General features: G+C 44.5%; 1 protein-coding gene across 2 annotated transcripts; it reads left to right on the forward strand.

Annotated features, from left to right (window-relative positions):
- The first annotated feature begins 1 nt into the window (after window position 1).
- Window positions 2-20,664, forward strand: LOC135378043 (uncharacterized). 2 transcript variants are annotated; one of them, XM_064610882.1, is made up of 8 exons: window positions 2-118; window positions 1,664-1,969; window positions 4,747-4,953; window positions 5,030-5,099; window positions 6,966-7,033; window positions 8,026-8,120; window positions 9,679-9,877; window positions 15,095-20,664. In XM_064610882.1, the coding sequence occupies exons 1-7, from the start codon at window positions 92-94 to the stop codon at window positions 9,857-9,859; spliced, it is 954 nt and encodes a 317-aa protein (XP_064466952.1). In that variant the 5' UTR covers window positions 2-91; the 3' UTR covers window positions 9,860-9,877; window positions 15,095-20,664. The 2 variants fall into 2 exon arrangements, with proteins under 2 accessions (XP_064466952.1, XP_064466953.1); XM_064610883.1 differs by having other exon boundaries at window positions 9,691-9,877.
- The last annotated feature ends 2,961 nt before the right edge of the window (window positions 20,665-23,625 follow it).

The raw sequence follows: 23,625 nt of genomic DNA on the forward strand, positions 1-23,625 counted from the left end.
CTCTCGTTGCGACGTGTTTGGCTTCTGCCTACCGCCGAACGTTACTCCTTTCAAGACAGCTGAACCTCTCTGGACTTAGAGGTTCAAATAAATGTTCCGAAATTACCTCTGTGTCGAGGTAAGCTCGCCGTAAGTAAGTGCTGTTACACAGTGCATTGTGACGTCATGTTGCGTTAGGCTTAGTTGTTGTGCCGCCCATGTTTATCAACAAATATCACTCGTTTAATTGACCCGCGTATGTCTCGGTCACGACACTCGAGGCTTTGAGACGCATGCTTGAAAGTGAATGATTTTACGGAATATTGATTAGGTTGATGAAGGAACAATCTTCGTACAGTTGCGCACTGACTTTTTGAAATCGGAAGTGTAATTCCATGCGCAAATGAAATAAATTTCGCGCTTGTTTAAAGCACTCTCGTCTGGGTTCAGTTCATATCGGGAGATTTGATTTTTCTCTGAGTTGCTATTGCGTATCGCAATCTTTAAGTGGGTGCTGTAGCAGTGACGATATTGGTGCGTTTCATATGATGTGCAATTTAGTAAATTAGTAATCTGTTAGTAACTCAGTATTTTTAACATTAATGTATACGTCGGAAGAGCTCAGTGCGCATTCAACGATGACGGAAAGTACGGTTCGTAGTGAAACCATATTTTATGTTGCACCATGTTGTCATGAGATAGTGATTGGCGTGTAGCATTAAAGATGAAGATTTCCAACCAGCATCATCATATCACGACTCTTCCACTACGTGACCCCTCCGCAAGCTACTTCATCCAACGACAACAAATACACTGATGATGATGAATAAGGAAATTGATCCAAGCATTGTATTACACTAATCATTTATACCATGGCCACGTGTATTTGGATTCAATGGTGTGCGAATGCTGCAATTCTTTTTTTGATTACTGGAGTAAAAACATATTCAGCCTCTGAAGACAACAAAGCTTCCCTGCGAATGGAAGAAATTGGGGTATATCGAAATTACTTCGGAACAGTTTAGTGTTTACCCTGTCATCTTTCTTTCATGGTTTTCTTGAGTTCATTAACTTCGTCACTTTTGAGTTGTAAATGCAAGAAACGCTGCGTTATTGAAAACGAAGTTTATGCCATTTAATTTGTCATTTTATTTTCAGAAATAAGTGAAGTGAGCTGGAGTAGTCTGCGCTCTTCGTTTTATCTTATTTTTGGCGAACAAACGAAAAACGCGGCTTAGCCTGAGAATATTGACTCGCTGCTGCAATAAATATTTCACATTCACTCTCCCTCCTTTTTTGATGGTTGCAGTGTGTGAACAATCGATAGATATGCATGCGCTGCAAATGAAGTGACACATTGCATTCTCTTCCACACAAGACACCTTGTTAGATTAACTCGTGTACGTCTATGAAGGAAACTCTAAGAATCAGGGCAACACAAGATGAAACGGCTCTTGTGTTTTCATTTCTGGGTTTCCTTCGTGGATCTACGCAACCAACTTGCTCTCTGTGTTAGACACACAGACATTTTCTGGGCACAACACACTCTCAAAAGATCACTTACCATTAACCAGATGTAACTCGTATACAGCATTTTAACCTCACCGCAATAAAGAATTGTTGTCAGCTCTTTATATTGGTTAGTCGCCTTCAATAACTTTACCTCATCCATGATCCCCGCCAGGTTGTGATCCTGCTCCTGCTGTCGCACGTGGGCTGGAACGGGCCGTCGTCTCCTCGTGTGCAGCCCTGTTCCCGGGCTCAATCTCGCATTGCACGAGGTCTGATACGACGACGGTTCACCAACACATTGCAGCGGTACCGCGTTCCCTTGAGCCCCGAGTGCCCCTTCCACCCGACCAGAGACGTCTTCTGGTGGCCACAAGCTGAGGACTCTGACTGGAGCTGTCCTGTTTGTGGCCAAGATTTCTTTTGCGAAGAAAGCCTTACCAGTCACTGGGACAAGGCGCATGCCCCCCACGCACCAAAGGTGAGGCTCGTCCTTCGGTGTATCGCTGAGGAGGTAGGGTTTGCACGCGGGTGCGCAGATGCATTTTGTTGTCATCGCCTTGGGGAGCCTATAGGAATGCGAGGCCCTTTGACAGAGTAAGCTATAATTTGTCTACAGAGCCACTTACCGTTATTCTATCTCAATAGTGATTGGAATAGTGACTCAATACACACTAAAACATATCACACCTTTTTGAGTGTAAAGTTGGAATTTGATAACTCACGCCAAATTCGGTGTAAAGTCAGTGGGGTGTAAGAATCTACACCCTTTAGAAGGGTGTAAATTGAAATATTTCTTACACCCCTTGTGGCGTAAAGTTGGTGTTTGATAACTTACACCAGTCCTGGTGTAAAAGCAATGGGGTGTAAGAAATTGCACCCTTTAGATGCATGGACCGATGGTTATCTGTGCTTCAACTGCAAGGGTGGGTACAGTCAAGAGCCATCAGAGGAAGCTGTGTTGCATAGCAGGCTACCATTCTGCGTGCATCCACCAGAGGACCCACAACCATGCGTCTGGTAGAAGTAAAATGCTGGCATGCATTTTGAATATATTAATTTATTCCTGACTATTCAGGCATGGACACAAAGTTTAAACAGATACTTTCTGTCTATAGACATCACACTGAGAGTGTCTGACTAGACACAGCTTGTACAGGAAGCATGGGTCATTTTCTCATCAAAAATCACTTTGCATGAGGTAAAAGTTAAACGCAGCAGTCAGCTGGGATATGTTCATATTGATACGTATTAATATGCACGTTAAAGGGCGATCCATTGTCATAACAAAATGTGTCACTACTGGTATGCTATTGCTTCACATTTTTTATTTCAGCTCCACACGCAGTAACATTATTAGTAAGCTGTATGACTCACTCCTTTCATCTGTGCGCAAGCGGCCCTGTATGGAGTCTTGTAACATTGTAATGAATTTGAGAAACTGCAATGCACAGCTTACAGGAGTGCTGAAAACTGAATGCATTTTTCTTATTTTTAGTCCTGTTTCTTTCTTTTCTTCCGTTCTTAGCATGAACTTTTACAGTTATAATGATACTTCATTTATTTCCATTTTAAGCGAGAAGTTCGCTCTTGTTACCCTAATTACACTCTGTAAGGACCTAGGGCAAACAAATTTCATAAATGAATGAGTAGTAGTGTACAGGTTCGGTCAAAAACGTGCGAGCAATGTCAAATGGAAATGGAAACCGGAAATGGGCACTTTCACTCAGGGGTGGATGGCTGACATTGGCCTCGAATGTGCATGGAAAGCAGCCTTATCGCAAGTGATAACAGCCACTGGCCCCCCTCTGATCAAGTGGACGTCCCTGTTTCGCAGGATGTCGCTGCGCAGAGGGTTGACGCCGCTCGTGCGTTTCCCAAACTTTTGTCTCAGCCGGTACACCATTTTTTCACCAAGATAGGTGTTGCTATTTTGACTGTGGGGTGTAAGCTGTACAGTACACCATCTTTGCACCTGGATAGGTGTTCTGCTTTTGACTGTAAGGTGTAAATTGCAAAATACACCCCTTCAACACCTAAATGGGCGTAAATATTATTAGTGTGTAGTTCCTGTCGGCGCAACAGGAGAACAGAAGCGAGAACCATTTGATCGAGATCGCATCGCTTAGCACATATCTAGGGTCCCGGGCTGGCGGATTTATTCGCAAAAGTTTGCAAAACATACGCCGTTATTCGGAATTATCCTGAAAACGCCGCTTTTGGGGTTTCCTGTAACTGAGAGCTCAGCAGGAAATGCCACTGAGGTCAAAGGTGATCGGTTGACGTCTCCCTTTGTGTCAAGATTGCCTCGCGTCGCGGGTTACTTGCCCCCGCAACGAGGAAAGGTGGCTATCTCGACCCAAGTCCACTGTGCAGTAGTCTTCCACTTAACGATGCGCGAGGCATCCGTGTAATACGGGTGATCTCCATCCTTGCCTAGGGGAACCTCGACTTTGGAGTCAATGAACAGGGTACTTCATTTAGTGGCCCTACTCGACATGCGGGCATTTTGATGTCACTTGGGCCGTTTCACTGATCTAATTGGAAAACGTCCCAGCGCCTCCTTTTCCTCCTTTCCTCCTTTTCGTTTTTCTGTTAATCATGCTTCCCCTCGTCCTCAAAAGTGGACAAGGAAGCACAGATGACATGCGAGTTGTCTTCTTGAAAGGACAGCTAGTTGTTGCAATGCAGATAGTAAGATGGGACGCAAGCGAAAGCTGCCTTGCGACTACGTCAAAGAATATCCGGATTTTTATATGTTCCCGTGGCCAAGTGGTCATGACACAGATGTCGATTGTTGACTGCCAGTTCTGCCGCAGGTTCTCATTGGGTAAGATGGTATAGACGCATGCAAGCTGATGGATGAGAATCAGCGAAGAAAACAGCCTGAGCTTGGGCAGCAGACACGAAGAAAATAAGACACGGACGAGGCTTCGGATTCAGCTTCGTCCGTGTCGTCTTTCGTCTGTTTTTGATCCTCAAGCTCAGGCTATCTTCTTCGCAGATTCTCATTATTTTTGTGTGTATGTCGTTTCACACCCGTCGCTTTTTCTCAGAATTTTTGATAATAACTCAATAGCAATAAACGACAGAAAACTTTGAATTCTTGGGAAATTAAATAAACTCCGAATACGCCGAAAAATAAACTCCGCAAACCACGAACCCTCCTTATGTTGTGATTTACACTGTAGTTATTTACATCCGGAGCCTGAGATGTGAAAGCTTGATTGTTTGCCTCGCATTATTTCATGCAACCAGCCTGAAGATGGAGTTTGTTTGGCAGACTACTGCGACATCTTGCGCTGCGATGTACTTGGTCCTAGGCTCGTAATCACGAAGCAAGATTATCAAGAGCAAATACAACCGTCAAAGACAAAACGAAACTGTGAGGGTGCCGCCGCTGCCATTGATCCCAGGTGCTCCTGTGACGAGAAGCGCATGCAGGCGCTCCAGCACAAGTGCAGGGTGAGAACACTCGGAAAAATGAACGAAAAAATTAAATATTGCATTCTGTAATGAGAGTCATGTTAACTTCCCACAGATCGTTATCCAGCAGTGTGTAATGGGCCTACTTTCAGCTCTCTCTGTAAAAGATTTTCAAGACATTGAGGGTAAGCCCCTTAGATGTATTAGACGTGCGCTTTTTTTCTTTTCTTTTTTTTTCGACGAACTACTTTGAGAGTGCGTCGAGCCATATTTTTACAATTTGTGCTTACCAAGAAGAATGGTGTGAGATACGGAAAGGACATTGAAATCTATTCTTTCCCTGGAATTACCGTTTAGCTGTGCACCTTCAACATACTACGCTTATAGTCGTTCATTAATTGGGTAACCCACCTGTCCAGTCTTTTCCAGTGCAGACAGCAGTTCTGTCACTTTCATCAGGGAAGCCCGTAAAATTCCACTACCCAGTACAAATCCTTCCCTCTGCCTTTCTTCACCTTAAATTGCCTGCTTTACTTATCTCTCATCTAACGTTACCCATGTAATGGAGTAGGGTACTGCTCTCCAGCGATGAATTACCTCAAGTCATAGTCACCATTTTTCTGTTGTTGTTTAATTACATATACCTAATCTAAATTAATACCAAATTTACTAGAAAATGCGATTCTTCTGACGGCTGATTAAAGGACTTTGTACTGAAGATAATGCGTACGGCGCAATGCTATTAAATGCGTTGCCAACATGCATGTCACCCTGTCAGTCCGAGCAATGACCTCTTGCCAATTTCGAAATAGCATGAGCCGCATTTTCAGCACCTATGGCACTGCGCCACTTGGTGTAAGCTATACCACAAAAGGGGAATCAAAGACTGAAAAAAAAAAAACACTTATTGTTGAAAAAAACATGTTTATTCATTAAAGAGTTGCTACGACATCACTGTGGTGTTTCCGTCCGTTTTCGTCTCGCTTTTTGACGTGAAACGTCTTTGAAATCAAACCGAAACGTATGGGTTTCAGAAATTTGGGCCGTAACGAAATCGTTTCACCTTAATAACTCCGTAACTAATAACATTGGACTGGAGACGCAAGCGCGGTGTCGTTTCATAGCGTATATAGTCTGCTCGCTAACACGACCTCGAGTTCGCGTCGCGGCCGAGCGGAGGCGGCGTGCAACGTTAAATACTCAAAACCAGAGCTCGCGGAACTTTCCGGTCAGTGTAACTCGCGCGACCCAGACGCGGTAGCGCGGTGATTCGAGTGTCTTTCTGTAGAGCTTGTCGAGATAAATTGACTTAAGTAATAATAAGTGAACTTTTGGCAATATTTCTTTGTGAAAACCTTAGAATAAGTGTGCAAAATTTTGAATTCAAAATGTCGGCTTCAGTCCGCGCAAGGTCCAGCCGAAATGCAAAATTGTGCGTATCGTTGGAAAGAGGAGGCTCTGGGCCACACACCGAGGTGCCCCAATGTACGGTGACGAGTGAGGGAGACGGTTTCGGGAGCGTCGCAAAGTTGACGCGGCGCGCGGTGAACGACCGCGCGAGCACCTCTACAACCGCTGTCCCGGAGCCGATGGACATAGCGAGCGAAGACGACACCGATACATTGTAGACGTTTCACGCTATTTTCTTTTGTGCTTACCCCATGCGCCAGCACTAGGCCACAACGGAAGAGTTTCAAAAATGTGCCGTCCAGCAGGTGTTCACACGGGGGACTCCTTCGTAGGCTTTCCTTTTCAAAATCAGTGAAGACTTGCGTACATCCCAACGCACAACCTTGAGTGACAAATATAGTTAGTACTTTTCAGCTAGCTTTTGTTTACGATTCATCTGCAGAGCTGCTCCCAAGTCACACTTCAAACTGAATTATGCTATGACGTGTTTCACATCGTTGTGAAACACGAAATTGTATCATTGTCATCATAGTGTAATACCACCTGTCATAATGACGTAATAACGCAACATGTTGCTACACTGTGTCACTGCACCAGCCAGTGATACACTTCTGTCGTTTCTTATTTTCCTCCTGTTTCAGAAGAACTGAACAATGGGATTTGCTCCTACCTTACTTGCAATAAATACTGGGACGACTCTGTTGATGAGGTAAGTGTACCGTTGCAGCTTGCACTCCGCTGAAGATTTCAATCCCTATTTGGACAACCGAGCGCTCTCTTTTGTAAAGATCATGGCTTCCTGGCAGAATGACGTTCATCAAACAACCGCATTAGCAGCGTTCTGCCACATTCCCGCATTCCCCTGTGTTACTAACAAGCATGTAAATCAAATCATCACCTAAACAACGGGTTGCATCTCGACATTCCAGTGGCTTGTACATATACGTGCGGGTTTTTCTCTTTCTCTCTCTCTCTCTCTTTTATTATCTTTTTTATTATTTTTTACACGAAAAAGTCTGTAAGTCGGTTTGATAGTCAGGTCAAAATTTACGATGCAACGAAATTATGCCGAATTTCATGACGCGATAACTCGGTGAGTAATAAACCTATAGCAGCCAACCGGCTAAATCCATATAGCTTACACGTGCAACATTCTACCTATTAAGGTCATTGCGACGGCTGACGCAGTCTCTGGGTGTGGCGGGCGCGTGCGAGAGAGACGGAAATATAGGGGTACGAGTACCTTGCGGGCAGTCTATCTCGCCAACGCGTGAAGCTAGGACGCCTCCTAGATGACCTCCTCCTCCGGGAGCGTAGAGGCAGAAAGTGCATCGAATGTCCATATCGAAAAAAGCCTGAACGTGTTTACCCGAAGAAACGCAGGCGGCTTGAGTCGTCACTGTCGTGTCCGTTCTTTGTATCTTTTTTTTTTAATGCTCAGGTTTTTTCAGTGTGGGAGCTAGGTCGCATTTATGCAATTTTATCGGTGCAATATAAAAGCAGCGAATGCTCGCGCATTGATGTTTCAAACAGGCTTGCGGAAGGACGACGCAACTGAAGCACATGAACAGGTGGTGTGTCTCCCTTGTATCGTCCTTCAGCGTCGAACGCAATGGGTACACATTGTGCAGAAAAGCACCTTCTCCTCCGCTCACTCTTGTTTTTCTTTGTTTTTTTGTTTTGTTTTTTTTTTACTCCTAGGTGCATCATGTTCCAGTTTTCCTCGGCATTTTAATTGGAAGCATCCTCGTAGGTGGATTCTTCCTGTGCTATTACGTCGTCTGGGTCCTGTTCAAGTAGGCCATTGCAATATATTCCATTCCGTTCCATACCGTTCCATGACAAGCTCTTAAAGTGCCACTATGCGCGTGTCTCAAACTGTATTTTCCCAAAATATTTTTCGTCTATGTGACGCGAAGGTATCATAAGCAGGGCCCAGATTTTTAGGCACTAAAAAGACCCGAAATAGGCTGGCATTTAGGCCCCAAAAAAGCACCGAAATAGGCACGTTCTCCCGAGTACCTATATATTGAATTTATTGTAAAGCATTTCACGATATGCGAGGCTATATAGCGCTAGCACTCGTTTTTAACATATCATTGTCCTGCAAGTACACGATAACGAATCACGTTTTCAGTGTCCCAGCCAGACTTGGAGGTTTGGAAATTCCAAGAAAGGCATGCGTGTGTTGATCCCTTCTTCTATCTGAATATATTCTAGCTAACCAAAGTACCGGACAAAACCAAAGTGCCCCCAGCTACCGGAATGAAAACAACCCACTGTCGTGAATAAAAAAAAAAGAAAAGTATATAATTGCGCACAGACCTAATATGGCACACTTGCATTACGCTTCTACCGTGCTCTACCGTGTCGTCGGAGGTCAAAATCGGGCCTTGCTGCACGGGCAGGCACGAAAAATGGAGCTTAGTTGGCACATTGATTCTTAGGTTTTGTGTGTCAATATACATTGTAAGCGCGAAGAGGTGAACAAAGATGGCCTGGCAAGGTTGAAAAAGCCAATTGAAAGAAGCCAATGAGATTAAGCAAAAGGCAGGCAAACTGGAAAGTGTCGCGTTTAGGCACTTTTAGGCATTTATAGGCAAATACCTAAAGATCTGGACCCTAAATTCATAAGACTAGCTTCTAGTTGTGAGCGGTATGACGTCATAAGGTGCGCAACATGTCACGCGTCTGGCAACATCGAAGGTCGGTTTCCTCACCACAGCTGCTGGCAGTCTTCCAACGTGGGGCGGAGACCGCAAGGTGCGCGCGCTGTTGCTACACTCTTAAAAAAGGGTGTGTTGTAACTCCTTTTTGGGGAGTACACCCTTGCCACATATATCACTCCCTTTAGAGTGTACAATTACTCTCCATTGCCCTCGTTAAGGAGTCTCCTCACTCCTTTCATAGCTATGAAGGGAGTGAGGAGACTCATTAGGGACACTCCAAAGCGAGTGATATATGTGGCAAGAGTGTACTCCCCAAAAAGGAGCTACAACACACACTTTTTTTTAAGAGCGTAGAAGGCAGACGCCGTGGCTCCCGTTGCCGTCACCCACCCGTGGAAGCGTGTAATGTGCACCGACGACGTTTACATTTTGCGTACGGAGTATCTGAACGAGGTGATTTATTATACGACATAAAATAAATATCTTCATTCTTTTCTTTTTCTTTTTTGTCCGTAGTGGCACTTTAAATCACGTGATGTTTGTCGAATATTTCATGCGCACTCAATATCGTTGGTTAGCTGTCGCAATACGATATGTAAAACTCGCTACGCATATCACATAATGTACATACCGCATAACAGTGTACTCGTCCGCTACAGCAAATAGTCCAACTTACATGAACTAGTTTCTTTGGCAGTCCCCCACCATATGAAGAGGTGTACTGCAATGGCGGTTTGCACTTCTCGAACTTTGGTAATATCCATCACAGTCAATCGCTGCGCACACATCAATGTCCCTGCTGCTCACCAGTTACAACTGCTCACAACAATTACTATCCCAGAAGACACTACATGGGCCGACGGTGACACCTACATCAGCCAGAGGTATGTTGTCGTGTAGACACGCCGGAAGACTTCGAGCTTATTCTACACACTACAAGATATTTTGTTGGTGCTGTTTCAAGTATACTTGATGTCATATTAGTTGAAGATAATCAGTTCACGATTCCAGGTAATAACTTCCAGTTCCAATACACGCGAACAAGAAAAATAGGCACGCTTTTGTGTGCACCCGGATGTGTATCCTTGTAAGGTAGGATGTACGATGTATGTAGGATGATGTATGTGTTTGAGGTCGAAAATCAGTTGAGGAGACCGATTTTTCACTTATAGATATACTAGTTTGTTTACCATGGTTGATAACCAGAAAGGGGCGCGGACTCAACGTGTTCGTGCACTCTTAAAACGGTCACTTCTAATAGAGGTAAAAAAAGTATATGCGTTTTTAACTCTAAAAGTAAAGGGTATAGAATAACCTCTAACTAGCGTAACCGAGCATTTACACGGCACTGCACAACGTCGCGTAATACCGGGATCTGGTTGGCTCTCAAGATCGAAAGTATATATGCCGAAAATGCACTGAAATGAATTCTCAAATCTGATATTTCTCTGCACTGTACGCGGAAATGTTTGTACACAGATATTTATGAAATAGGGTGTGAGTACTTCGTCTCGCGGCAGAGATATGAGAGTACACCGCTGACACAGTACGCATAAAACCGTCATAAGCGTTACCTGTTTATGCCTAGTATATACGAGTAACAGTGTGTTTACGGGTTACATCGAGCGCATTGTGATCGTGTAACTCTTGCGGATGATCATGACTCTGCCTGTAACCTCTGGCCACCAGAGAGTTTCTTCTAAGCTCGTTACCGATTCCTATGTAACCTCTACAGCAGGAGTTATGTTTTCCTTAACTTTACCTCTGAAAACGTGACTCTTGCCGTAGAGGTTACATAGGGATCGGTAACGAGCTAGACGAAACTTTCTGGTGGCCAGACTGGGGTACAGACAGCGTCATGATCATCCGCAAGAGTTACACGATCACAATGCTCTCGATGTAACCCGTAAACAAACTGTTAGTCGTAAATAGGTATAAACAGGAAACGCTTATGACGGTTTTATGTGTACTGTGTCAGCGGAGTATTCTCAGATTTCTGCCGCGAGACGAAGTATAGTCACATCCTATTTCATGAATATCTGTGCACAAACATTACCGCGTAAGAGCAGATTTGAGAATTAATTTCAGTGTATTTTCGGCATACTTTCGATCTTGACAGCCAACCCAGATCCCGGTATTACGCGACGTTGTGCAATGCCGTGTCAATGCTCGGTTACGCTAGTTAGAGGTTATCGTATATCCTTTACTTTTAGAGGTGGTGGTGGTGGTGGTGGTGATGGTGATGGTAGAGGTAAAAACGCATATACATTTGTTACGCCTATTAGAAGTGACCGTTTTAAGAGTGTGTAGTGAGGAAGAAGACACTGTACTTTTAGTTGGGGATTCTTCACTGTATTCTTTCAAAAGCGAACCTGTTAGTAGTTGGACGGACCGGTACACCGTATTTTCGTTGGACCTTGCTCCTGCCATTACACATGACAACTATTGCTTTAGATTTCTCGCTCTTTTTCTTTTCTGGTTCCGGAGATTTTGTTGCCAAAACTCAACAGCAATTTGAATAATTATTTGGCCTATGAATGTGCTACGAATATAGCTAACTTTGCCTAGAGCTAAGCCGAACTAAGTTCACGATAAAGCCAAGATTTCCATGGGAATTGAATTAGCAGTGAACCTACCTTCTTAATGGCGCAACTGTTTCCGTGTATTGACACGAGCAACATCCTCACAGAAGATTATAGTGGAAGAAAAAGTGGAAAAACTGCTCACAGAGCCGAAGTTCCGTCCCGTGTTATATTGAGCATTCACACAGTGCCGGAATAGCGGGAGTGGCCTACTGCGCACGTATAGCAGACGACACTTAGCAGATGACACCGTCAGCGTCTTTTCTTGTCGTCTGCTACGGGATATCTTGTGGCTGTGTCGCAGGATATTCAACACGGTTAGCAGTGTACGTGAAGACACGACGTTGAACGCACGCGCTCACGTGACAGCAGATAGCTGTGACGCTTTTCGCATCTTCCGCTGGAGTATTCTGGGAAATGTCGCTCGTGTGAATACACGGTTGCGTGCATCTCCTAACGCCTACAATAATTGGTATTAGATGCCACATAAAGCGGCACGCACGTAAGGCCTCCTATTACGAGCCACAGAACGATCCGCCCGACATGGCCCTTGGCACTACACGGCTTTTCGCGTTGTCGAAATGTGGGAGGCAGCACTCTTCAACACTCTTCTGCTTGCGAAGTAAACGAACGCAAGGATAGTACAATTTCTGCACGTTAAATGCACAAGAGGAAAACAACGAATACTACATAGCAACCTGAATAGAGATGTTACTGTAGACCTATAGTAAAAGCTACCGAAGCTATCGTTGGTATGGCACAGAAATTACTGCGGCTCTATGGTTTCGTCGGCCACCTAGAGTACATTACAGTACCGTGTAAACGGGAATGGAGTGGAGGTCGACCCCCCCCCCCCCCCCCCCGTTCAAACAATGAAGAAAAAGTAAGATTTCATACCCTAAAAGGACAACCTTACGCAGTAAGAAAAAGTGGAGTAATTTGGAGAGCAATTACAGCTTCTAGTCCCTTAGATCGCAATTACTCCCATTTTAGTCCCCTGACACTGAAATTTACTCCCCCACCCCACACACACACATAAAGAGACGATGATGAGATGGTGGAGAGGCCGGTTGATGACAGCAACTCCCAAAAGTGATGGACACCTTGATGCATATGAGCGGGACTGGATCAGGGGTCCAGCATTTTGTCGAGTGTAAAAGGACGGCGGTCCACTGCACGCATCCCGCGCACAAGGGCTCGCTTCCCTCCTGGTAGGCGGGACAGTCCACAAGTATAGGTGGTGTAGGTAAGTGCGCATACTGCATGTGGCACAAAGGCCCTACAGCGCACGGCCGAGGCGCTGGGCTAAACGCAACCACGGCTCATGACTGGGGTAAACGCAACGTTCAGCCGCATGCGGTGAAGAAGGGATGCGTAGTGTCGCGGAAGGCCATGAGGAAGCGACAGTGACAGAAACGGATCTCCGACGTGACGCAGAGAGTAGGATATCATTTACTCCCCAGCACTGCGGGTAGTCCCAAAACTTCGCAAAAACTTCCGTGTATGTAGTCCCGAAAGGAACTAATTGTTGTGGCAAAGCATCTAGTCCCAAAAAGGTCCAAAAAGTCCTCCATTTTTAGAGTTTACGTCGATAATAAATTCGACGGAGAATGAGGCAAAATAGGACAGCAAAGCAACATCGCCCAAGCGCACACTCACACTGGAGAAGCATATTGGTAGCCACCATAGCATAAGGACAAGATGTCATCCATTGTTGCCAGACTCGTAGTTTTTTTTCCTCTGGGGCTGTGCGAATATTCGGATTTTTGGAATACTGAAGCGAATAATTGTGTATTCGATTCGCATTTCGAACCGAATATGAAATTCTATACTCGACTTTCGGATCGCATCTTCAAACCGAATATATTCGAATAGTTCGGAATCTTTACATGTAAGTCCTGAAACGCCACACCAGAAGGTACACAACTGAGTGCTTCATTCCAGGATCATCTCTCCCTATGATTTTTTTTTTCGCCAACATCAACATCATTCGAGGATCCGTATGCAGATATCGCGCATCCATCTACGGCACCTTGTTGGGGTCTTAGCACAATGAACACACTTAGCAAGCCTCCCCCCTCAAGCAGCGCAACATTTGTTTTCCTCATTTCCCTGAGGTGGACTGGGAGGTGCTCGCGCTTACACGCCAGCTCATTTCTCCTCAGACCTGTGTCCTCATCACATATATACGAGCGGGCACCTGTTCTCTTAATCTATAGAGAATTTGGAAAGATGTGCCTTTCTTAAATTGTGTTTCTTCGGTGCACCAGCCTATAACGTGACGATCCATTCCTTTTGCCGAATACGTATAACAACATGCCAACATCTGTAACATATTTTGTAATAGACTGCCCCCTAATACGCACAATGTAATTTTTTTGTGAGAGGTATTTTGTAAAACGCCCTTCTAAATGGTGTATTCTACAAAAAGCGCCATTTCAAATGGCAGATTCTATAAAAAAAACACCATTTCAGGGGGATGTATTCTATTTAAAACACTGTTTCAGATGGGTGTTTTGCAAACACCTTTTCCAGCATTGCTAGTACACCTTCCAGTTACCCAAAATCCCAGAGCAAGAGGGTTAGCACACCTCTCCCTCTCTTGTGCCACCATCATCTCTCCTAACCCTCTTTCACCCTCCCCTATTTTCCCTCCCCTGGGTGCACCGAGCCGCCACTTAAGAGCAGGCTGACCGCACTTTCCCCCTACATCACCCCCCCCCCCCCCTCTACACCTTTCAGTTGATCCTGACCAACAAAATGGGTGCTTTGTGTACAAAAACACCCATTTTAGACGCTGAAAGGTGTAAATTACGTGCACTCGTCAGTCGCCGTCAGAACCATTATAAACGTCTGTGGTACTGCACGCATGTTGTTATTTCACAAAACGAAACGCTTGCTTCGTTCTTGGTTTGTCACAACGTTATCTTCCCTTTCGTTCGTTTTAGTCAGATGATCTTGCTGTCGGGAGGACGCTACATGTATGAAACCTATTTCTGATATTAAAAACAAAAGAAGAAGGAGAAAATATGAAATTATGTGCAAGTAGGAAATGTGTGCCTTCCAAGTAATTTTGGGGAAAGACATATGTTTTCTAATGGTAGAACATAGCGGAGTTACACATTGCCTTTCTGTCATCGAGCTGCTGCGTGAAACCAGCTCGGGATTGCTTTGTTGATATAACGCGTAAATTTTGGTTCCTTTCGCTCATAAGTCACGAAGGACAAAAACGATGAATCCCGTTCCTTTTGTGTTGATGTCAAGGTAACCGCACCTTTCATTCCGCGGGGAGAGAGTTCTGCACCTGATACCTGATAACCTTCACCTGCACCTGATAACCTTCAAATTCTGCTTACGTGTGCCACAATCCTAGCCACATTTATCGCGGCACTCTTTATATCTCTCAGAGAATACTTCTTCTGTCGAATCGAGTCTATACTTTAAAACACGAGGCTCGTTGACTGCAAGTTGACCAGTCCCCACTTTCAAGTTTTCGTTCGTTTCTTTTGTTTATTTCAGCGCACTTCGTTGCTGTGCACAGCGCCTGTCGAATGACGGAAGCTAGAAGGGCACTTCCTCCACCTCCTTTACAATGCACAGCACAATGCAAGACTAGTAGTCCGGGATATCACCCTGTGGAAGAAATGCCAGATGCAATACTGCACCATGCTCCACACATCTTGCCGCAAAGTGCAGGTAATATGCACCGCAACGGTATTATCGCAACATGTTCAGTGCACTGTAATGTGCATGCGTGAGTTACATAACTATGTTGCACAGGAAGTTCTTTACTGTACACCTGGCGAAACCCGTTCGTACTTGACAGTGACTGGCACTCGTAATGTTAGTGCAAGTTGCTGTCCGAACTGCCCTGCCTTTTTGGTTAGGAGCAAGCTATCATTTCGGAAATTTCTGTGTGGTGAGTTACACGTGATAACATTGACGTACCGTATGGCTACGGCAAATGACCGACGGCCGAATTTCACTTTCCCTTTCCCTTTTCACACCTTTACACTGATGGTCCCATTTTAACCGAAAACCGTTTCCATGGAGCTGTTTTTCTACTCATTAACAGCAGCGTTTGTGATTATTGGAACTGAATACGGCGATGCAGCCTGTCATCTGAACGATACAGCATGGTAGTGGAGTTCAGTTTATGTGGACAGCATATCATTTCGTTTTTCACTTTCGAAACCTACATGTATATATATTTATATATATATATTCTGATATATTAAGGTTGCTTGCATGGCAAATCACGTTACGAAGTGATCGTCGATAACAGTGTGAGAAGCACGTGGATGTCTTCATGTGCCACAGCTATCTTAAAAGCGATATCGAAACTATTATAGTAAAAACCAATTTTGCCTACAAAACGCAGTTAACTATGTGGATAGTTTATAGGTTACACAACTAATTTTTTTTTTTTAACTAGAAGTACCGAGTATAAAATGGCCTCGAATATGCGGCCACCCCATGCAGTTTGTCTAACGCTCCTCGAGCCATGGTTTGTTTCCATATAATCTACCTATAGGAAGACAGGAGACCGAAGAGAAGAGAGGATACTTTTCCTTGCATGAACGGCGCTTTACAGCGTTTGCTTAGGTTGCTGCATTGTTAGATTTCTGCAATACTATACTATGTATTTCCAAAATCAGAGGTTTGCTTGTTAAAACATTATTTCTAGTTTTTCACCCCATTACTCACGTTTGACAGCAATATCAAAGTACAAGTTTCATACACAACTAGGCTATTGCTACTCTTTCTTCATAGCGTTTACTTCCTTCTTGTGTACAAAAACTCCGTTCAAGTAAGGCTAAAACTAGAATCAGAACAGGCCAATTGAGGGAGACTGCTAGAAAATCGATTATGTTTACAGCCGTGAAATTTATTCGTGGGATTTCTTAACACTTTCCAGTACAGTAACAGTGCATGAGTTTCGCCGACTAGAGAATGTCAGTGAACCGCACTTCGGCATCTCAACTCCGCGCTGCGGTCTGTTGGCGTTTCTTAGACTGTGGAACGCTAGGGAACTTCCCGCCTATAACCGCATGGCGAAAAAAAAAGCCTGATCATGCGGGCGACAAGTAAATTAGACCTGCTTTACTTCATTTGCTTTAAAGTACGGCGTGAATTCATCCCGAGGCCTTTTGGCACTTCGACGGGTGAACAGGGAACAATCATTGAACCTTGGTAAATCATCAGCACTGAAAATTATTACCGTTTTGGGAAGTAGTGCTTTGTTCCGAACTGTAGCTCGAGATAATGGTTGCACAAATATGCAACCGTGCAAGCTTCTAAAGTTTACGACACATGTTTGTATTATCCTATAAAGTAAGGCGCATAGCTGAGTATTACGAACTATGCCTACGTGTAGGATTATCATATTTTCACATTCGTGACGTGCTGTGTTTTGTATTTACGAAATGTAAAATTATACTTGAGGGCATGGCGTTTTTCATTGCTTGTGTGCAATAGTACCACTTTCGCGCTGTACTACGTTATATGTGACTAGAATAGGCATGGTAGAGAACAACGCAATAGAGAACACGAGGTGTGTATTAATGCACAATACTAAATTTTATTGGTGGTGCATCGTTGAATTTGCTAAGTGCTTAGCGCACTAGAGTGTGCGTTAGACAGAAAGATTAAGCTGTAGATTCAAAAGTATTTTTGATATAAAACAGTTTAGAAACATCAAGTGCCCAAGGAAATATGAAATGTGATCATGTACGTTCAAAATGATGACATGGAGGCTGTAGTACAACCCTATCGTCGTGTTCGCTGTTAATGAGATGCAAAAATATTTGTATGAGCCTAGTGCTCCAGGCGCTGTGATGGTATATTTAGAAGGATGTATGGCGAAATTTTGTGAAAGCAAACTAAAATTATGTGTCTAGTGTATACCTGACCTTTGTATAACTAGTTCATCGTGCGCACACCTCATTTGTCTTCTTAGTAAGTTCCTTGGGTGTGTGCGCGCTTCCAGAGGAATCACGCAGACCTTGCAAGCTGGAACCTTGCAATTCCTTTTTCTTTGCTATGAACGTTGAAGTTCTCAATTGTTGAGGGAAATAAATAATGAATTACATATATTCGTTGCAGTAAATGATAGCTCGTTTTAAGTGCACAATGTGCAGCTGTATAACATTGTGTACCCTCTAGCTGACTTCCCGAAGCTCAAGGAATGTGTTTGGTGGTAACGCATCGATAACACAGCTGCCTGTCTGTACCTTTCCTTCGACTGTTTCCCAAGCACAAACTTTTTGTTTTCTTCTTCGTCTTATGTGAACAGTAACTCCTTCATGTTGTTGGTTTATCTTGTGTTTGTCAAACATCAGTCATCTGTTCCCAACTCTACATTTTGCGCGCTTTTGTGCTCTAACGGAGCACGCACATTATAAAGCCACCAAGTGCAGATCCAAGTCCAAAGAATTGCGTAGATGTTACGCCACGAAAATTCGTATAAAATTTATAAAGAATACAAAATAGAAATCGTGGCGAACCAATTAGAACGGTTTCTGGGAAACACACGACGTGCGCTATTGTTGATGGCTTCGTGCATGCAGTCCTTTCAGCTGCCTGTTTGAACGCGCTGTGGAGCTTCGAGCAGGTGACTGACGCCGTGTCCGTCTCGTGTATTACCTATACAGAGGATGTGATCGGAAGGCGATTAGGCAATCGGTATTCTCAAAAGCAAAATGGACACTGGCACTTGCACTACTCTGACTCTTCGTAGAACAGTCTTTCTTGTTCGCGCCTATGCAGGGCAGTCACGCAATTTAAATGATGTGTCATCATTTGGACTACGTAACATGCCTCTATTGCAGTGCTGTATTTGATAATTTCAATATCTTTTTTACTGAGGCATTTCAAGGTTCACTGAAAGAATGTGTCCAACTTTTAGTTTGATGCGACTAAACCGCAATCTGGGCACCATGCCTCATTGTAAAAGCCATGAAGTTTAATAATACTAATACAGTAAACCCTCTTTATAACGAATTCGCTTTTTTTTAATTATCTGTTTATTCGAAGTCTCACGCTGCGGAAACGCATGCGTTTCGAACCCGATTACTCGAAATTTCCTGCCAGCCGGCTCTGCCTAGTGCGAAGGGCGAGCTGGCGGAAGCGCGTACGGCATAAGCTGACTGTGTTCTCTTTCTATATAAAAGCTGCCAAGGTGTTCAACGCCAAGGTTTGTTTGCTTGCTTGAATACTGCATGCCTGCACCAAGCTACTGTCACTGTTTTCGTGGTATTTCGGCTGATATCAAAATTTTTTGCGGTCCCGTTGACTTCATTATAGCGATGGTTTACTGTAGCTCGATATTTTACGTCGCAAGGTAACTTATCATGAGCGACGTCACAGTCTGTGGATTAATTTTGCCCACCTGCGGTTCTATACCTTTCGGGTTGGCAAAATTAATGTCATGAAGCTCAGCAGAGAAAACTCACTGCACTTGAACTCACCTATATAGTGGGCTGAGTGGCGGTGCTTTCATTTAGACCTTGCACACATTCTTTTCAAATTAGCAACTGAATCGTTTTTCCCATCAAATCGTTTTTCACGTGGAATTGTATGTACTCACCAAATGGCCAAAGTACAAACCTCTATAGTACAAACGTAATACCCTTTTCGCGTGTCACATATTGCCTTGCTTGTTATACCGTTAGTGTATGTCAGCAGGAAGAGGACTCACGAAATAAATGACTGAAGCTGACGGATTGGCTTTTGCCTTTACCACGTGACCCGCACAGAGACCACTGATCAGCACCTCACACTAGCAATGAGACACACTACGGAAATAAATTGAGAGTACTTGAATTACTGCAGGCATTGCCCGCTTCAGCGACAGGCATCAGTGATAGGCACATGCACGACCACTGGGTCGTTTAAGAATGATGCGGACCGGAGCACGTAAATGCCAGAGGGAATGCTCAATGACACCTCAGGACCACAGGAGCAATCTGGGCGTGAGACGATTGCGCGGAACTTTGCATGGCTGTGTGCGTGTTTGGTGACCGGGCAAGCATACATACTGGTTCGCTAGAGTCGCATCCAACCGAAGAAAGGCACCCCGGGAGGTCTAGGAACACGTTGTAGCCGTTCGAAGCATTCGTCCCATAAAAATGACGTTCGCAAACGGTAAGCGTAATATGAATGGATGTCGCCTTCCTTTGGCGACTTTGAGCAGCGAGAAAAAGGGCTATATGTCTGGCAATGCCTGGCAATCGGACTGAACGCAACTACAGACCTCACCTTCTCAGAGGATACACTGAGAATGCATACAGCTGTGCGTACTTCTTTGCCGCTCAGATGGTGATTGCTTCCTCTGACCTGAGGTGGAATGCGTAGTCTGTGCTACACGATTGTACGGGGCATCGCGACTGCAGTTCGCTATAGCGAACTTCACGGTATATTACACTCTGGTGTTGACAGCCTCTGGGTGTTGAGGCAAGATGAGCGCTGTGGTAATTGTTCGTATTGTTATGTTTTTCTTCATTTGCCCCTTATTGCACAGTGTGGATACACCTAATTGTCGCCAGAATATTGTTCTGTCCTGCCGTATCGTCACAGCGTAGCATTGATCTCGATACTTTCGATCTCGATGTATGATGTTCTGCATTGCTCTGCATTCTAACATTTGACCTCGGCATTACTAATACTTGTATATGATGATCTTGTTATATGCTTGTTATGTAGTTTGTATTTTTACTACTTGTGAAGAACTGTCTTAATGATTCGCAAAATTTATATGGTGCTATGGTAATGTACTTGTTGTTCCATGCAAAAAATACTGTCATCCAATGGCTGTAATTTTGTTTGCCTTCTGCATATATTGCATCATTGTGCATAAATCTTAGCGTGTTCTTCTACTCTCCTATTGCGCACTTTAAATGTTTAACCAAATCGTTGCCTTTTTATAAAGTGAAAATGAAGTCGCACTGTTGAAAGTTTGCTGAACTCTTTTGGAGTATCATCAAACTTCTCTTGTAGATGAGAATGCGTATGTATCGTTACCTGTGTCTGAATGCTGTCATTCTCGAAAATTGACTGTATACATCTTTGAAAGATATCAACTTACTGCACTTAAGACTAGTGTCGTCATATGAAGTAGTCGGTATTGGTAGAACATGTCTGACATAGCAGCAAAATTTGAGAAGGCTACCCTGAGAGCTTCTTATTGGCAGTGCCAGGATGTCTCTTGACTAAGGCCAAGGGAGAGGTCAAGAACCCTCGGCCTGGACCAGCTAACAGACCACTTGATATACCGTATGTACACAGGATTGCCCATAATTCTTAAAAGGCAGGTGAAAGACATGCAGTACCCGTGGTTATTTCTCCGCTGAGGAAGTTCGTTTCGCTCTACCCCAAGATTAATGGAGCAAGCAAAGAATGAAGGATGCAGGGCTCCATAGAAACAAATACGTTTACGCCGCCAAGGTATGGTGTACTGCATCCCACCTGCCTGTGGTCGAGTATGTGTAGGGCGGCCAGGGAGTTGCTTAAATATCAGTTGTCTCGCGACGTAAAGCCACGAATTATCATAGCTTGAGTACTAGACTGAGGGAGTATATATCCTCTCTTTCAATAACAGCACCACCCTCCAGCACCACCCTCAAGTGCATCTCCCATGCACTTCATTGCCGGGAAAGTGGCCGCTCCCCTCGTTTCCACAATACTGAGATCAACGCCTTATTGGGGGATCTAAGCCTGCTTGAGAAAATTCTTCAGTGGTGTCCTCAGTACCTGGCACACGCTATGTCCTCAACGCTGCCATTTTGTAAAACACTGGTAAAGCTACTGAGGACGACACTGAAGAATTTACTCGACGTCCGTGCAAGCGGGCCCAGTTCACAGTGTAGATCTATGAAGCACGCTTTGACTAAAAAAGAATGGGGGCAAGATATGTGTGTGAGCACGCGATCGATAGATTTGCTACCTTGGAAATCAGTTATCTGCAGAAGCAGACAAGATTGGGTGAATATATGACGAGCCGTTCTCTCTTTCTGCCTGTGGTGGTGATGTTGCTGCCTCCGACATCATCACCACCACCTGCGCCATATCTGCTTCTATCTGCTATATATGCTCGCGCCCTTGACATGTTCCCCCTGCAGACCGAGCCCACGCACCTGTTGAAATTATTGCAAAGGATATAAGTTCTTTTTCGTTTCTGTCAGTCTGTTTCGGTCCTTTTTAACAGCTCCAGTCGGTAAATTTCTGTCTGTGAGGAAGCTGTTGTGGTGTCTAGTCCTTCGTCCTTCTCGAATTTGCTGCTGTGTCAAGCATGTTTTACTGCACATAATCTTCTATCCTGTTGGCAAATGCATGTTAGCGTATACGGTGGCGAGACAATCACCACGACGTATCTTGTAGTGCAATCAGAAGGATACCATATGACATTTTTAGAAGATAGGACAGGACAGAGAGGAAGGATGCAGATGAGCTGTTTATTCTCCAAAGGTTGATCTACGAATGAACGTGATTCCGTCGCGTGGTAAACGACCTTGACCTCATCTTCTTTGTTAATATAAATATTGTTGACATAACATTCAACAACATTAAAATGATTTGAAGCACTCGAGGGCCCTAAAGTAATGAGTCACTAAACAGCATATGAAATGGCTGTCTACATGGCCGTTTTTGTTGTGTTCGAAGCGAATTCGAATCAGTTAATAATTTTCCTCGATTAATTTATAATATCTAATTTCGAGTTATTTCGCTACGTCTAGACTGGATGCTCTGAAAATATACAGTAGCACATGAGCATTTATAATAACATTTAACACAGAAGTTTCTCCTGTACCTCAATTGCTCGGTATCAGAACAACAGCAGCAACAAATACACTGATGACGATGAATGGGGAAATTCGCCACCTGAGTTGTGGCGCACTACCCCAATGCCGACGGGACTGCATGAGATGTAAAATGACAATGAGGGGACGATGGGTGAGAGACGGTATGGCTGCACATCAGCATCTGCGGAGTAAGGCCCCCGTAAATGAAGGAAGGCACAGAATGTGAAGAGGCACACTAGAGGACATAAGGGAGACCGGTGTCTTGCAGAAAATCCAGGAAAATCTGGAGGGTGCGACGGTGTTGGAGGATGTCAGTCCAGGGTCCAAGGACTGTCGCCAAAGTGAACGGAGCGGCAGTGAGTTGCTTCATGCGGTTTCGCAACTTTTCTCGTTGACTCCAGAAGCGGACACAGTCCACTATCACGAGCTTGATGTCTGCTAGCACGGCCACAACTGGAGCATAACATGGTGTCAAAGCGACCAAGCCTGTGTTTAAAGAGTGGGGTGAAGGCCATACCGAGACGGAACCAATGGACGAAAAGTTGCGAGGCAGCCGATCGGGCAAGTTGAGGGATAAAGCGGGATCCACTTCTCTCATGAAGGTCCTTGATGGGACATCTTGGCACCACTGTAGATTGGACAGGGGCTTTACCATATCGGCAAGGTAGCTTCTTCTATCCCCTTTGGAGAGGACACTTGATATTGTCGATCGGGATCCATTCGCAGCTGCCGCAGCCCTGTCCCCTTCTTCATGCCCATGGATGCCGCAATGTCCAGGACTTCGTGCCCACTACTCGTAAGTAGACGGCTCATTTCGTGGAGGATGGCTGTAACTACTGGAGCCAGGGATCCACGAAGACCCATATGTGCAATACATTGTAGGGCAGCTTTGGAATCGCAGTACATCACCCAGCTACGGCGATTAGTGGATAGGATATTTCTGAGGAATAATAAGATGTCATGTAGCTCTGGAGACGTTGAGGATGTGCGATGCCATAGTCGGTAGCCATGAGTCACCGAGTGATCCGGAATGGTAAAAGCAGCGGTCGAGCATTGAGAACTGGCAAATCCATCCGTGAACACTGACGGCTCATGATAATCTGCTCCGCATCAGTCATGTATGTATATTGTTAATTGTTTCAAAACTGGGGTTGCTGTCTGATCCTTCCGGCCTTTCAGCCAGCAATGGAATGGAAAGAGAGAAGGAAGGGGTCGGGAACGTCCACGGAGGCGTCACGCGCACTATGGGGC

This window comes from Ornithodoros turicata, chromosome 1, assembly GCF_037126465.1.
Source record: "Ornithodoros turicata isolate Travis chromosome 1, ASM3712646v1, whole genome shotgun sequence".
Taxonomy (NCBI): domain Eukaryota; kingdom Metazoa; phylum Arthropoda; class Arachnida; order Ixodida; family Argasidae; genus Ornithodoros; species Ornithodoros turicata.

Bases quoted from the DNA above. Each gene is read 5' to 3' on its own strand.
- LOC135378043 (XM_064610882.1), top strand. From the start codon at position 92: ATGTTCCGAAATTACCTCTGTGTCGAG. The intron at 119-1,663 runs GTAAGCTCGCCG...GATCCCCGCCAG, and splicing joins GAAATTACCTCTGTGTCGAG to GTTGTGATCCTGCTCCTGCT. The intron at 8,121-9,678 runs GTAGGCCATTGC...TACATGAACTAG, and splicing joins GTCGTCTGGGTCCTGTTCAA to TTTCTTTGGCAGTCCCCCAC.